The sequence below is a fragment of the Sminthopsis crassicaudata genome, chromosome 1 (genome assembly GCF_048593235.1).
Source record: "Sminthopsis crassicaudata isolate SCR6 chromosome 1, ASM4859323v1, whole genome shotgun sequence".
Classification (NCBI taxonomy): Eukaryota; Metazoa; Chordata; class Mammalia; order Dasyuromorphia; family Dasyuridae; genus Sminthopsis; species Sminthopsis crassicaudata.
In genome coordinates, this window is record NC_133617.1 from 393,897,952 (window position 1) to 393,914,224 (window position 16,273).

Consider the following 16,273-nt stretch of genomic DNA (forward strand, 5'->3'; position numbering starts at 1 on the left):
ATGAATTCTGATAAGGTAAATACTTTGGACTTTATAAAGTGCTAATATTATATAGAAGATGGTACGTTTTATTTAATATCTTATGGTTAAGGACAAATCGATTGCCAGCTAATGGCCAAAGAAAGGGAAAACAATTGAAGATCATTTATTATGCTTCTGTTTACTCCTCTAGGCTCAAAGTTAACCCCTCATTTAAGTAAGTTCTCTTTCTTTAGTCAATGGCACTGTTTTACTCAAATATTTGTAAAATCAAATGTCTATGAAATCCAAATACATTAGAAATGCAAATATATTATTTGCAAATGTCTACAAAGGACCCAGAATTCCTTAAGGAGAAGAAGAGGGAAGGAATTGTATTTGAAAATAAGAACTTGGTTTGCTAATTATCTGTTCCCTCTGGTAGATATCAACTCTGACTGTATTATTAGATATTTATATTATTTATTACTATTATTATTGCTGGGTAAAGTAACTGAGATTAACTTTTCTAAAGATGCTGTGAGAATTTTGTTATTCACTAATATTGTTAGTGTTTGTCCTTACGTTCTCAAAGAGGACCATGAGGGAGTAATGCGAGTGAATTGGACAAATGAGGGAGGGCTGTGCAAGGTCACCTGCCTCACTTTCCCTTCCAGAGCCATCTGGATCCAGTGGCCAGATATAGATCAGGACAACTGGAGACAGTCCTGCTTGTGTTCAGTAATGTCTGACTTTGTAACCCCATGGACCATAATGACCATGCAGTTTTCTTAGCAAGCATAGGGGAGTAGGTCTCAATTTTCCTCTCCTATAAAATAAAGAGATTGAACTACATGACCTCTAAATTCCCTTTGAACCCTGAAATTCTAGATATATTCCAGGTACTATTCCTTCTCCAGTGGATTAAGGCAAGCAAAGTTAAGTGACTTGCCCGGCAGCTGGAATTGAACTCAGATCTTCCTGATTTTCCTGGTTCCAGGCTTAGTCTTATACCCATCAAGCCATCTAGCAACTCAGAGTCCCTTAATTTCTAGTCTCATACTCTCATTATGCCATACTTAATAAAGGATAGTACCTGGAATATATCTAGAACTTCAGGATTCAAAGGGAATTTAGAGGTCATGTAGTTCAATCTCTTTATTTTATAGGAGAGGAAAATTGAGACCTATAAAGAATAAAAGACTTCCTAGAGGCACACCTTTAAAAATGCATGATTACTGACTTCTCTCTTTGGGATTATAAAGTTCCAGCCTTGTCCCAAGCAGGTTTTCCCAGGTGCTTTCTGATTTAAGGAAATGTGAGCCTACCCTCCTGCAGAAGGAAGGACTCCATGCCTTCAAAAATCTTCCTCTGCTTCTCCACTTCCAGGCTTGAGTAGATGTCATTCAGGGCTGAGATGCTAGGGAGAAGAGCAAGTCAAACTTACTAGTGAATTCTAAGAGCTGCAAGGGACCTTAGGGGCCATCTGGTTCAAACTCTTACAAAGTATAGAAATCCCTTCCTTAGCATCCTTGAAAGGGGGTCACCTGTCCTCTGCTTGAACATACCCAGTGACTAGAAGCTCATCCCATTCTCTGCACTTCAGTGCTGCCAATCCCACAGTTGGATAGCATTTATTGCTAGGTGGGTTTTCCTTATATCCATTTATCTCCCTATAACGACTCTTTATCAGTCCTACTTCTGTCTAAGGTAGGAGCAGAATTCTCAAGAAGAAAGCTTATTGACTAAGGCAAAAATCTCTTTCAGTGGTCACTTACAGATTGTGGAAAGTCTGGCAGGATGTGTTTTGGGCAGTCAGACAGTCAAAGGCTACAGGGTGCAGGAGGAAAGGCTGGAGCCAGGACAGCAACTGGGACCGGGTAGCCTGGGTTTCCCTGGCCTGGAAAGCTGGCCCCAGTCTCATCCACAGGCCATTGAACAATACTGCTGCCCACTGGTCTGAGAGAACTGTTTGAGCGGATGACTGCAAGAGAAAAAAAAAATTTAACAAGGACCATGTCAAATCCAATTTGAATGATTTACAAAGTGTTCTCAAATCCCTTATTCTATTTAAGCATCAAAACAACCCTGAAATCTTGGCAGGACATTGATTATGATTTCTATTTTAAAGATGAGGAAAGAGAAGTCCAAAGAGAAGTAACTTTTTCCAAAATCATAAAGAGCTGACTCTTGTACGATGGACTCCTGATTCCCAGGACGGTATCCTGGTTACATAGGAAGGATTAATCAATCTATCAACCAATGGTTACTGAGCAATATGACCATAACTAAGAATCCAAGGATTACATATGCATACACATATGGGACCCAAGGGCCTGGGACCATTGCTAGAGGCTGTAGGACAAGGACAATATTCTTAAGAGATTGTGGGGTTTATACCATACACCTTGATGGGAAGGGATTTAGATAAAGCTGTTTCCTATCATGCAGATAAATGAGATTAGAGGCAAAAATGGAATGGCAATCCAAGGGTTGGATAGCAATTATTGCTAGGCTAGAATCACATATCTTTAAAAAGCACATAATTACTGACTTCTACTGCAGGTAGGTTTTCCTAGATGCTTTCAAGCTTAAGGAAATGTTAGCCTATCCTCCTGCAGAAGAAGGGCCTCCATGCCTTCAAAATCTTCCTTTGCTTCTTTACTTTCAGGCTTAAGTAGATGAGGGAGTCACGTATTTTTACAGAGGACACATAACCTAACCAAAGCTGACCTTGGTTGCCCATCAAGGGCTGAAGCCCACTGTGCCACCTACCTGCTGGGAAAATTTCTTCAATGTAGCCTCAATTACAAGGAGGTCAATTTTGGAGAAGAGCAGGATGGAGTATGCAGGGTCCAGAGCACTGGGCAGGCCACTGGCCATAAGGCAAGGATATAGGAGGGTCAGAAAATCTTCGTTCCAGACCTGGAGCCATGACCTCTGAGGGAAAGAAATCCCTTAGCTTCACACTCTAATTGCACTCCAGCTTGGAACCTCAAAAATGAACCCTAAATCTGGCCCCAGACTGACCTCTGACTCTAGCCCCAGATTGAAGTCTGATTTCAGCCCCAAAATGACCTTATTTAGCAGAAAGAAAAAGGTCACATGATGAATTATTAGTATACCCCAGGCTATGGCCAAAAAAGAAAAGCTAGAAGGAAAAAGGGGAAGAGATATTGAAATGGGTTGTTCATAATGAGGCTTTTTGGATCACTATAGGATTTCAGTCATACAGGCAAAGTTGGATCCTCACCGGGATGCAGGCATACTGGGCAAACGTCAGCTGGCAGGGGTAATGGTTCCCACTGAAGACTATCCTGACTTCCTCTTTACTGATACTGCAGAATGAAGGGAAGGTTTCAGTCAGGTCTGTCACCCAATAGCCACATACAACATGACCCTTCTCTCCCCTGATCCAGCCCAGTAAGAAGACTGTGGTAGCGAATGCACGAGGTTCAGTGCATGTAATTTAGAGTGCAAGACTGTATTTTCTAAATGGAACTCCCAGAATAAAGCCAGACACTCACCTCTGCACCAAGGAACAGACAGCGGCTTCTGTTCAAAGACACAAAGGAGTTGATGTTAATGGCTAATGTCCTCAGCATCAAAGAAAAATGAGCAAATTCATCAATTATGCTTCTGTTCATGCTTTTATTCTCAAAGCTAGTTATTCATTAAATGAAGGCCTTTTGTCTTTGTCAGGGGCATTGATACATAAAGCTTTTACTGAATACTCTTCTTGGCAAGAAATATAGGCAAGGGTATACTGGAAGCAGCTCCAACTAGTTCATAAACCCAATTGTTAAATTTTCAGCGTGAGCATTTACACTTCATATTAACAAAGACTAAAGAGCAAAGTTTGATTTCTTATTTTGTTGATTGTCTTCAGAAAATGATGGGGAAAATGTAAACAAGGCAGATTAAACTTAAAAATGTGTTGTGCTTACATTTTTTTTCAGAGAGCTTGTTGTTAAACATTTACCAACATACCCCTGTGAAATTCAAAGATGAAAGCAGAAATGCAAGGATGTTTTTATTTAGTAAGGGAAACAACCCAGGCTGAAGTTTAAGAATCAGAAGACTCAGTTTGCTGTAACTGGAAGTAACAGCTCCATTGCCCTGTGCTCTAGATAGTTCACATTTACAAAGCACTGGACCTGAAATCAGAAAATTTGGGATCCAACACTGGCTCCATTAGGCACTACCTAGATGACTTTGAGTAAATTATTTAACCTCCAAAGGGAGAAAGGAAGGGAGGGAAGGAGGGAGGGAGAAAGAAAGGGAGGAAAGAAGGGAAGGAAGGAGGGAGGGAAGGATGGAAGGAGGGAGGGAAGGGAGGAGGGAGAGAGAAAAAGGGAGGGAGGGGAAAAAAGGGAGAGAGGAAGGGAAGGAAAGGGAGGGAGGGAGGAAGGAAGAAAGACAAAGAGAAGGCTTAAACATTGTACTGGGAAAGAGGGACAAGGTTATGTTCTGCTTGCCCCCTGAGTAATGAGTAGATGTCACCAGAGGGTAGATTTCAGTGTCATGCAATTTTCTTAACAAATAGAACTATCCAAAAGCAAAATGGGGTATCTCTGGAGGCAGGGAGTAGGGTCTCCAAGCAGAGATTGGATTATCACTTACTAAGGATTTTATAGAAGGGATTCCTGTTTCAGGTAGGAGTTGGATGAAATGACCTCTGGGACTCGATGTTTTCACTTGATTTGTTTGCTTTATATTCAATCAAATCAAATTGCTTTGGGAATAGATGCTTCTTTCTTGTTCTCTCTATTAACTGAAACTTTGCAGTCATGCTGCAGTTTTCTAAGCCCAGTGCTTGCCTTCAGGAGTAGGACAGAAAGGAGCAGACTTACCATCAACAGATTCTGTGGTACACTGCAACAGGGAACATATCATTAGCACATGTAGCACATTACTCCCTGATACATACCCTACTCTCCAGTCAAACTGGCCTTCTTAATGTTTCCTATCTATACCTTTGCCCCAGCTGTGCCGTCTGTCTGGAATCTACTCACCTCTGTCTCTTAAAATCTGGTTTCTTTCAAGACTCAAACTCCAGCATAAACTTCTACCTCACTCTGCACCTTCCATCTGCTAGTGCCTTTCCTATCCCATATACCTAGAACTGCTTTTTAAAAAATATATCTATATATGCTGTCTTTCCCAGTTAGATTATGAACTCCTTGAGGAGAGGGACTGCTTGTTTTACTTTCATTTTTTTTTTTTTATCTCCGGTGCTTAATCCAGAGTTAGCCCTTAATAAATACTTGTGAATTGATTCTCTGGTTCTTCCAGTTCATTGATATGACAGCATTTTATATTCCCTTTATACACAAACCATAAATTCAGAGCTAGAAGAAAGATTTGAGATGCTCAAATACTTGATTTGACAGGTGTGGACATTGAGCTTCGAGAGGTTAAGTGACATAATTAGTAAACATCTGAAATGTGATATGAATCCAGGTTTTCTGTATCTTTCTATCCACTACACTATTCTAAACCAGATCAAAATGTAATTGGTAAATATTAAATTAAATAAATTAAAATACCATACAACATAGATAATGTTAATTTGTGGTTTTCTAAGTTAACATGCAGCCCTCATGAATTGTTTCTATTTGAGTTTAATACCACTGTACTATACACCATACTGCTCTTGCTTAGATCTTTGGAAGTATGTCTATTAGTACTTGGGTGTCTCCTCTCACCTACTAAATTGTTGTTTGTCTTTTGTTCTCCCTAAGAGGACCATGACAACAGGGAAATGATCCTATGACATGCATGTAAATTGGATTGAAGTGAGGGAGGGCTGTGCAAGGTCACCTGCCTCCTTTCCCCCTCCAGAACCATCTGGGACATGATAGATAAATCAACTGGAGATGGCCCTGGATGAAACAGGGACCTTAGCCTTTTTAAGCTGAGGTCTTTAATATGTTTGTTTGACTGAGGCAGCACCCATTCAGTGATTAAGGCTAGGCAGCAATTAAGGCAAAGAATCTCTTCTTTCACCTAGTTCAAAAAAAAAAATCTAAATAAATAAATGAATTAAAAGCTGCACAGAGAAAGGCTTATCACCCTTTTAATCCCTTTTGGAGTCCACTGCCTAGAAATTCCTTCTCTAAGGACCTGGAATCCTCTCTAGCCAAAGAGAACCTAATTCCATCAAAAAGAGCCTTCTTACCAGTTGGGTTCCTGGAGCTGCAGTACAGCCTAGAAGAAAGAATTGGAAATAAGGCTATTAGGAAAACAAAAAGCTTAGCTCTAGCTTCCCTCTATGTCTGAGGTTGGACTTGGACTTATGTCTGGGTCTGCCTAACTCATGAGCCACTCACAAGTCCACTCATATTTGCCCATAAGCAGGGCAAAGACCTGAGACCACAGTCAACACCTACGCCCTTGCTCCCTTATTCTCTGAGCACTTTTGTCTTCCTTTCATGCCCTCCTCTTTCCTAATATTCTGCTCCAGGGAATTCCACAGTGCCAGCATCTCTAGAACTCTTCCTTGCCAAAGGAATGGTCAGCAGCTGGGTTTGATTGAAGACCCAGAGGAAAAGAAGCTGTGGGGCTCCTGAAGTTTTAGAGGCCCAGGGCTTAGGTCATCCTACTGATGGGCACTGAGGGATGGCCGCTGTTGGTTATGGGAAATGAATCTGGGAGTGGTAAAGGAAGGATCAGATGAACTCCACTGCATCTCCAGGCCTGGTTAGCTTTTGAAGTTCTTCCTAACTCAATTTTCCAGTCTTATTAGATATTACTCCCCTTCCCAAACTGGCCTTCTCTGTGTTCTGAACACAGGAAATCTATCTTCCATCTCCATGCTTTTGAACTAGTCATACCCTGTGCCTGGAATGCACTCCTCATACCTCATGGAAACCCGCTCTTCCTTTAATATTCAGCTCAGGAACTCCACTCTACATGAAGCCTTCTCTCACTTTCTCCCATCTCCAGCTGCTTTTGGCCTCTCTTCTTTTGTAAATCACTTCTTTTTTATTTTCTTTAAACTACGTTGATTCTGCTTCTAGTTAATACCCAATACTTTGCCACTTTACCTCAACCACCTTCTCACTCACCTCTCCCCCTGTGACCTCTTGTCCCATTGGGAATTCCTCCCAAAAATCTTCATTTTAAGAAAGGGCCCCAGATCAGCCATCCTCCATTCTTCTTCCAGTTTTGTTTCTGAACTTTGCCCCCATGTCCCCAGTAAGTACCTTCCCCTTACTTTTCAGCTCTTTTGTATATGTTATTTTTCTTCAATAGAATGTAAGCTCCCTAAGGTAGAGGATTGTATTTCTTTTCACTTATATTTATTATAGTCCTTAGTATGTTAATAAATTCTTGTTTCTGCTGACTATTGATTTATTTTCTCTCTGTGTGTGTATATATACATATATGCGTACATATAAGCATATAAACATGAATACTCAAATACACATAAGTATATACCTATATGCACATATGCATATGTTCATACTCGTGTTGCATGTATACACACATGTACATACATATATCTGTGTCTGCCTTGCTAGAATAAATCCCTTGAGGTAGAGATGCTTCCATTCTTTTGTATTTGTACACCAGTACCCTTTCATTGTATGGGACAGAGAAGGTACTTAAGGAATACATACCAATTGACTGAGAGAATAGTTTTGTGATGAGAGAACAGGCTCTAGTTATTACATAAAACACTGAAGGACTCAGGAAGTACCTGCTTAGAGAGGGAGTTAGTGAGCCCAAATGCACAGAGAGTCCTGGTCTGGAAGAGACTGCCTTGTGACCAGGATCCTAACGCCCACTTTCCAGAGCAATATGAATACTAAGGAAGGAAGAGCAGTGATGGAAGGCTGTATGTAGAGCAGGGTTCTGACACTATATTATATCTGAACCAATCTTCTTCTGGAGAAGAGGTTTCCTGGGAAAGGGCATAGAGTGACTGGGACAGGACCCTATGTGGGTTTCTCTATAGATATAACCCTCCAACACACAAAGGAGTCAGAGGGGTCTAGTCACCCATTTCCACATCCCCATTCCAAGGAACCCTCCTTACTTTACAATTCCTCCACCAGAAAAGTGAAAATCATCCTATTATCAGCATATCATTCCTTCAGGATAAGTCTTCTCTAGCAAAACTCAAGCCACAGAATTATTGTATTTCAGAACTAGAAGGGAACTGAAACTTCATCTAGTCCAGGGCCTGTTAAACTTTCTTCACTAGTGACCCCTTTTTACCTGAGAAATTCTTATGTGACCCTGGGTATACAGGCATATGAAATAGGTATATAAAACAAATATTTGCTGAAAATAAAACATAATTTTGTGACCCTCACATTCAGTTATTTGGTTACAACTCACAGTTTAAGAAGTTTTGTTTTGATCTAGTTTCATCTATATCCTATTAGGAATTCCATTGTACAAAACCCCTGAGAAATGGCTATCTTGGGGGTACAATGGATAGAGAATTAGCTCTGTGCTCAAATTTGACCTCAGACACTTATTAGCTGTGAGACCCTGGGCAAGTAACTCATCCCTAATTGCCTAAAAAAAAAGTTGTTTATCTTCTACTTGAAGACTCCTCAGTGATGTGGCACTCCCTGCCTTTTGAGACAGCCCATACTATGATATGCACCTCCAATTCTTGGGAAATGTCTCCTCATTTCTAGCTGAAAATTTTCTTGTCAGTCTCCACCCATTTCTTTCAGTTCTTCCTTTAGGGGCCCTGTAGAACAAGTCCAGTGTCCCTTCTGCATGACAACCCTTCATATACTCCAAAACAGACCATGTGTTCATCAAACTGGAGCTTGACGGGAGCATAGAGGCTTCCCTTCATTGTGTATTGAGTCCCAATGCCCATTCAGCCTCTTTACTGACCCTATACCTCATGGAGGGGGCAGGAGAATAAAGACGGTGGGGAATATTGTCTGACTGAGACTATGAGAAGACCACTTCCTTATCCTGTCCTGGCAGCCTAAAGCATCTAGTGGTCTAGCCCACAGTCTATAGCCCACACCATAAACGCTACTTCAGCCTCACATTGTTAACCTCACCTTCCAGCAAGTGAAGGGAAGAGCTCTGCAAACCCCCAACCCAAGGCTCCCTCTACTACACCACACTGCACTCCAAGAATCCCAGCAAGGCAGTCCTCCTGGAACTTGAAGCCTTCTGCTCACAGGGACCAGAGAGCAAGTGGCTGACATGTAAGAGGCAAAAGGGATCTAAGAGCATTCGGTGTATAAAAGAGGGAATCAATGAGGATACAAAATCCAATCCCTACCCTTACCTCCCTTCTAAAAGAGCCTAGAGATATGTAGGGAGCCAGAGCTAGAGGGAACCTTAAAGATTATTTAGTCTGACCTTCTTTATTTAAATCTAGAGAAACTGAGTCTCAGGAAGGTAAAGTACTCTTTCCAAGACTACACATAGTTATAAGTGATATTGCCTAGACTGAATACAAAGCAGTATGACAATTTTTCATACAGATATGATCCATGTCTCGTATATAAATGTATATGATAGATGTTTAGTCCTAGAGAAGAAAAGGCTGAGGGGAAGGGAGGCAATAAATCACTGTACTCAATTATTTGAAGGGTTCGTAGAATTATAGATTTAGAGCTGGAGGGCACCTTTGGAATCATCTAACTTTCTCATCTTACAGATGAGGAAACAGAAGTAAACAAAGGTTAAGTGACTTGGCTTAGAGGTAGTGAGTTCCTATCACAGAATGTATTCAAGCAGAAGTTGGATAATTTATTAATCCAGGATTCTGTCAAGAAAACTTCTGCTCCAAGATGGAGAATCTACAGATGTGGAATATTTCATGCATTGTCATATTTTTTTCAGCATATTGTTTGGTTTTCCTGATTTTTCTTCCATTTTTTTCTTTAAAATGTGTTGTTTTATAGAATGGTTGTCTGGGAAAGGAAAAGAAAGGGATAAAGGGGGGAAATGCAGGTGATTTAAGAACAAAACTGCCAATACAATTTTTTTTCCTGCCAATACAATTTTAAAAAGATTTCTAGAAGCACTGTGGTAGTACAGTATATAGAGCACTGGTCCTGAAATCAGGAAGACCCATGCTCAAATCCGGTCTTAGATACTCAGTGCCTATGTGACCTGAATAAGTCACTTAATTCCAATTGCTTCCCACTCCTACCCCCCCCCCAAAAAAAAAAAGATTGCTTTTTTGAATCCTTTTTTGAAATTTGAAGATTCTTGCCCTGACATAGGTTGGCCTAGTTGTGTTCCAAGTCCCCTTCCATCTTTAAGATTCTGTAACGTGACTTGAACCAAGATCACAGGATTCTCAAATATAGTTCTCTTCCAAGATTTTGCAATCAGGGTAAAATCTGGCTGGGGATTATATGAGGCAGATTTGAAGTTGAACCAGAGGGCCAGGTGGTCTCCTAAAGCCCCTTCATCTAAGTCTAATTGGGATAAAAAGGTGATTCCCCATTTCATGACTCAGGCTCCTCCCTCCCCTAATTTTCTGAGGCTGAGAGTGCATCCAGCTTATCCATCATGGGAAGTTGACTGTGATCCTGCCACAAGCAGAAGCATGAATGGAATGAACCTAATTCTCAAGTCCTCAGACTCCCTTTGAACTCAAATTCTTCTAGAACCCAGATCTCAATGCTCAGCTGGGCAGAAGGCCTGGGTCAGACATCCCAATAGTCTTATTTCAGTCTGCCAGGCCTCCTAACCAACATCTCTCAGGGAATAAAGGAAGGGCCCTGACTCTATGGGCACTTAGGTGCTCAATTTAGGATTTTCCCAAGTCCCTAACTTTGGCTGGGCTAGCCCAAGTCCTTAATAGTCTGTCTGGGCTGGCCCACTCTGGAAGTGGTGAGGCTGGGGGTTGGGGGTGTGTGTGAAGGAACCTCATTCCAGGACTTGAGAAAACTGTAAAAAAAAAAGGAGCTAAGAAGAGAGTTCAGTTCTTCTAGTGATCCTACTGAATAAAGATCACCTTATGCTTTCTCCTCTATTAATTTCTCTGGATTTTCACAACAGTGCTAAGGTACAGGTATAGTACCCATCACCACCTCAGAGTGGGAAAATCACTTTTCCAAGGTTACAGAGTGAGTAATGGCTGAACCAGGCATCAGAACCCAGGTTTCCTAAGGCTCTATCCAGGAAAGCTGGTAATGAACAAATAAAACCGAACTCCAGAAGGATGCAGAGAAATTATCAGACCTGAAATAACAAAGATCTAGATTTAAGGCTTCACAAATTTGTTAGGTGGATTTGGAAAAGGCTGGCTGCGCCTCAGTTTACTCATGAGTGACATTGAGTAGGGTGATTTTGTCCCCAAGACCATAAATCTACTGAGGTCAAGGACCAGGGAAAAGAAAATAGATCCTCAGGGAATTCCTGAGACAAGAAAACACCTGTCCTCAGGTGAGCAAGAAAAAGAATTTGAGTTAGTGTCCCATCAGTCCTCTTTGTCCAGCTGTCCATCCATACTCACCCAATGCCAGGAAGAGGAGGAAGACCCCTGGACCACCGAGGAGGGAGCGCTTTGCTTGTGGAGAGGCCATCTGGGAGAGAACAGTGCCCACCTGATCTATAGGGAGGGAGTAAGAAGATAGGATCGGATCTCTGGGACTGAAAGGATCTGACCTATAGGAGCAAGGAGATTCAGTGGAACAGAGAGCAGATCTGGAAGGAATAATGGGGGAATTCTATGGAGCCCAGACTAGATCCTACCTTCATCCTGGAAAAAAAGGATCCTGTGAAGCACAGACAGGATCCCACTCTTGCCCTGTGAGAGAGTGATTGAATACCCAGCAAAGGGCAGTGAACAAGGAGGGAGACACCCAGACCTTTAACAGCCACTAATCAGACCTCTTCTCATTCTCCTCCATCATACCCGCAAGAAATCTGGGAGAAGCAGCACAACTCCTCATCCCACACAATCTTGGCTCCTTATCTTACAAAGTTTTCCCTACATCTTCCCCCAAATGCTACAGTTGCACCCAATAACAGTCACCTGTGACAGATAATCTATTAATGGAGCCATCTTTCCTGAGTCTCTCTGAGAGCACTTAGCTACCCTGGGAGGGGGCAGACACGACTCACTCCAGAGGACCTCCCATTTGGGCTATAGGAGAATGTCTTGTATTGGGGATTGGGGGGAGTTTCAGGCCATGGAAAAGGCAGAGACTGTCCGATTAGGATTCTTGCATCAAGGAAAATTCAAGGCACCCCAGGAGGAGAAAGGAAGAGTTTGGGATTGGGGCCAGAAAGGGAGAACCCCTGGAAGTATTTGGGAAAGGAGCAAGACAGGAAAAAAAAACAAACAACCCAGGGATGGGAAGGACTGGGAGCTAATCTACCCACGTACCTGAGCTGTTCCCTCCTGGAGCTTTGGGAGCCTGACCAGCAGCCCTGCACCTGCTTTTTCAGTCCTTAGTCAGAAGGTGTGGCTCCCTCTCCTCCCAAAAGCCCCGCCTAAGGCAGGAAATTCTACTTAGCGGTGCCTTGTACCCCAGCTGGGAAGGGAGAGTACGGGTTAGGGGGTGGAGAATGGGGCAGGGTGGGGTTGGGCTGACTGAAGAACTTGGACTAGGGGAGAACTTCCAGTGCAGAGAGACTTACCTCCTTTGCTCCTCTCTGTCTCAATTCTTCCATCTTTTAGGCACTGGAGCATGCAGAGAGAAAGTTAAGATCTGATTTCCTCTCTGATTTCATTCTATCCTATTACTCTATGATGCCATCGGTCCTCTTCAGAAATGAAATAGAGTATTGGCCCTGGAGTCAGGAGGAAGAGAGTTCAAATCCAGCCTCAGACACTTACTAGTGTGTGGTCCTGAAAAAGCCATTTAATACTAACTACTTCAACAACAACAACAACAAAAACATTCTATTTGTATTTTCTTTATCCCAGGAAGGAACTGACTCTCCTCTGAAGTCCTGTGATTCTAACTGAATGTCTCTTTTGACAACCTCTCTTCATTTACTACCAGTAAAACTACAGTAACTATTGGCAAAATAGCTAATATTAGCATCTGCCTCACGGGTCTGTTATCAGGATCCAGTCAAATAACTAAGCACTTATTAAGCAGCTACTATGTGCAAGGCACTGTACTAAGTGGATTACAGGAGATGATGCCCATAAAACATTTTATCAATTTTAAAAGTGCATATAAACATCTGCTATTATTATTATGGTGATGTCCTAAAGTAAGGATTTTAAAATATTTTTGTATTGTTTTTTGTGTCCTGTCTTGAAGTCTATTTTCCCCTTCTCAGAATCATGTTTTTCCCCATTTTTTAATTTAATTTATTTTTATTAAATCTTTTTATTTTTCAAATCATATGCATGGACAGAATCATGTTTCTAAATGCATAAAATAAAATGCACAGTATTACAAAGAATATTAATGATATTGAAACAGTTATCACTTAAAGGGAAAAAAAAAGTTCATGGCTCTAGGTTTAGAACACCAATTCTAAAGGTTCTTCCAGCTCTGTCATTCTATCACGTCATGTAGCTTGGAGTGTTGAGGTAACAGTTATGGGACATTATCTCTGAAAGAATTCAAGCTCAGCTAGTCTCCAAGACAAACAAAGGTATTTTGATGACATTATACACTTAGTGAATGGCCATGTTCCCTGAAGGAGTCAGCTATCCAGCAAAGCAAGACAAAGATTTTTATAGAGTAAATCACAAGATGTATAAATTTTGAGATTATGGGAGGAATTTGCTAACATGAAGAGGTCTTAAAGCCTTGGTGGAATTCTACATGTGGTGACCCAGAATGCATACAGAAAAAACCACATGTGGATATTAATTTATGCTGATAATATTATAACTATCATAGGTTCACAGCAAAAAAGAAGAGGGAATTGTGCAGGCACCATGTTGGGGGAAAGGTTTGAGGACTGCAATCCAGTGTCTTATTCTGCATCTTATTTTATCCTACTTTATTATTGGCTGATTTCTGTGTTATGTTTTATGGTAATCATCATGTGGTAACTTGGTGATGTGGTTACAGAATATGCTGGCGTGCTCATTATTCTAGTGAGACCCATGACTAATGATTACTGTGGGACTTGGGGAAAGAATCAGAATTCCATCATTCTCCCCTCAAAGAGCTAGGACCAAATTCATTTGGGAGAAAAATGGGCTTCTGTGACAAGAAAAAGAGAGGGGGCCAAGAATATCAGAGTGGGAAAAAGTCAACACACACTTGAATTGGGGTCTTGCTAGTTAGGTACATAAAGGAGAGAGAAAAAATGAAGGAAAAAATGTTGACAGTACACACAGCCCTCATCTGGAATCTTGGGTCAGCTGTCTCATCTGATTGTTGACTACTGATAGGTCTGTCCATTCAAGAGCAGGGCTTGCTTCAGATGAACTAGGTTTTAAACAATACAATAAAGTTTTACTCACAAATCCCATGATTGCATAATTATATGAAGTCAAGTACAAATTAAATTACTTAGAACAATCACAATGGACTAATTTTGAGTGGGGAGAGTTATATGTCACCAAAGTAACCAAGAAAACTTAAACATTCGTAGATGTTTCATGTAGTTATCTGGTCCCTAAGATATCTTTTCTTGGATGATATACTTTATTCTCAGGACAACTCTGAAAGGAGAATTGCTTCTTTGATCTCAAATCTAGATGTCCTTACCTAATGTAATATAATCACTTGAATTCAAGCTCAGATAATCTCCAACCCAAGCAAAGGTATTTTTTGAAATTTATGCACTCAGTGGGCAGGCCGAGTTCCCTGAAGGGGTCAGCAACCCAGCAAAATAAGACAAGCATTTTTATAGAGTAAATAGTGCTGATCACAAGATATGTAGAATTTGAGGTTACAGGAGGAGTTTTCTAACATGAAGAGATTCTTTTTTTTTTTTTTTTTTTTTTTTTTTTTTTTGGCAATTGGGGCTAAGTGACTTGCCTAGGGTCACACAGCTAGGAAGTGTTAAGTGTCTGAGACCAGATTTGAACTCGGGTCCTCCTGATTTCAGGGCTGGTGCTCTATCCACTGCACCACCTGACTGTCCCTCATGAAGAGATTCTAAAGCCTTGGTGGAATTCTGCATGTGGTGACCCAGAATGCATACAGAAAAGCCCACTTGGAGGGTATTAATTTATGGTAATCATATTAGGTACTTTTTAGCAAAAAGTAGTTTCCCTGTTTATCCCTTTTAATTAATTTAATTTAAATAATTATTTTTTATTTTGCTTTTTCTGAAATCATGATTGCTACCCCTTCTTTTTTTATTTTAGCTACTTCACTCCAGCTCCTTCAAGTGTGTTTCTTATAAACATATTATAAATAACATATTGGTTTTTAGGCCATTCTGCTGTCTACTTCCATTTTAAGGATCCCATTCACATTCACGCTTATGATTACTGTGTCTTTTTTTCCATCCTATTTTCCCTGTTTATCCTTCTCCATCCTTTGACCCTGTTCCTCCTGAAAAGTGTTTTACTGCTGACGACCATCTCCCCCCAAATACAACCTCCCTTCTCTCACCATACCTTCTTTTTATCTGTCTTTGCTCCTACTTGATTTCTCTCTGAGTAAATGTTATTCTTTCTTTGAATCAATTCTTCCCCTCCACAGTAAAAACTCTTTTGTAATCTCTTTTATGGAAAATAATTTATACTCATTCTACCTCTCCTTTTCCTCCTAATGTATTCCCTCCTTTTCATGTCTCAATTTTTTTTAGATATAATCCCATTTCAGTCAACTCATATCTGTACCCTCTGACTATGTACACTCCTCCTAACTATCCTGATAATGATAAAGTATTATCTTCTCATGTAGGAATGTAAACAGAGAGTGAGGAAGAATATGAGAGTTCTTTTGCTAAAATGAATTTTAATCATCTGTCTTTTGCCTTTCTTTGTATTCTTAGCACATAGCCCAGTTCCTTGCACATAGGTACTTAATAAATGTTTATTTGACTGACTTTAAATTTTATTTTAATTTTTTCCTTGTTTTATGACATTTTAAATTCTGAATTATCTCTCCCTCCTTCCCTTCTAGTACTAGAGAAAGCCAGCATGTGAGGCAGATTTATAAATATGTGTAAAACCATACTATGCATATTTCTATCCATCAATTCTTTCTTTGAAGGTCAATAGTATCTTCTGTTACACTTGATCTGAATATTTATATTACTCAGAATAACTTGGTTGTTCACAATTGCTCCTTCACAGGGCAAAGGGTTAGTGAACAGGCTGAGTGATCATTAAGACCCAAATCACAAATAAAGGAAGGCTTTTTTGGTCCATTTCAAGCTCAAAATTGATGGACACATGATCTGTTTTTGAATATATGGAGGGCTATCCTAC

The 16,273-nt window shown here is 40.6% G+C and overlaps 1 protein-coding gene across 10 annotated transcripts in view; it reads right to left on the reverse strand.

Moving 5' to 3' along the window:
- Positions 1–12,418, reverse strand: part of MSLN (mesothelin) — a 31,889-nt gene extending 19,471 nt beyond the window's left edge. For 2 of the 10 annotated variants that reach the window (XM_074279737.1, XM_074279734.1), the window contains exons 1-7: positions 12,296–12,418; positions 11,420–11,515; positions 6,112–6,168; positions 3,212–3,327; positions 2,734–2,898; positions 1,737–1,942; positions 1,287–1,378 (exon numbers count right to left, since the gene is read on the reverse strand). In XM_074279737.1, coding sequence (XP_074135838.1) covers positions 1,287–1,378; positions 1,737–1,942; positions 2,734–2,898; positions 3,212–3,327; positions 6,112–6,168; positions 11,420–11,489 — 706 coding nt within the window. In that variant the 5' untranslated portion in view covers positions 11,490–11,515; positions 12,296–12,418. Of the gene's footprint in view, positions 1–1,286; positions 1,379–1,736; positions 1,943–2,733; positions 2,899–3,211; positions 3,369–3,485; positions 3,556–4,811; positions 4,834–6,084; positions 6,169–11,415; positions 11,516–12,295 lie in introns of all 10 variants that reach the window. The other 8 variants (XM_074279743.1, XM_074279741.1, XM_074279742.1 and 5 more) reach the window with 6 other exon arrangements.
- Between the last annotated feature and the right edge of the window lie 3,855 nt (positions 12,419–16,273).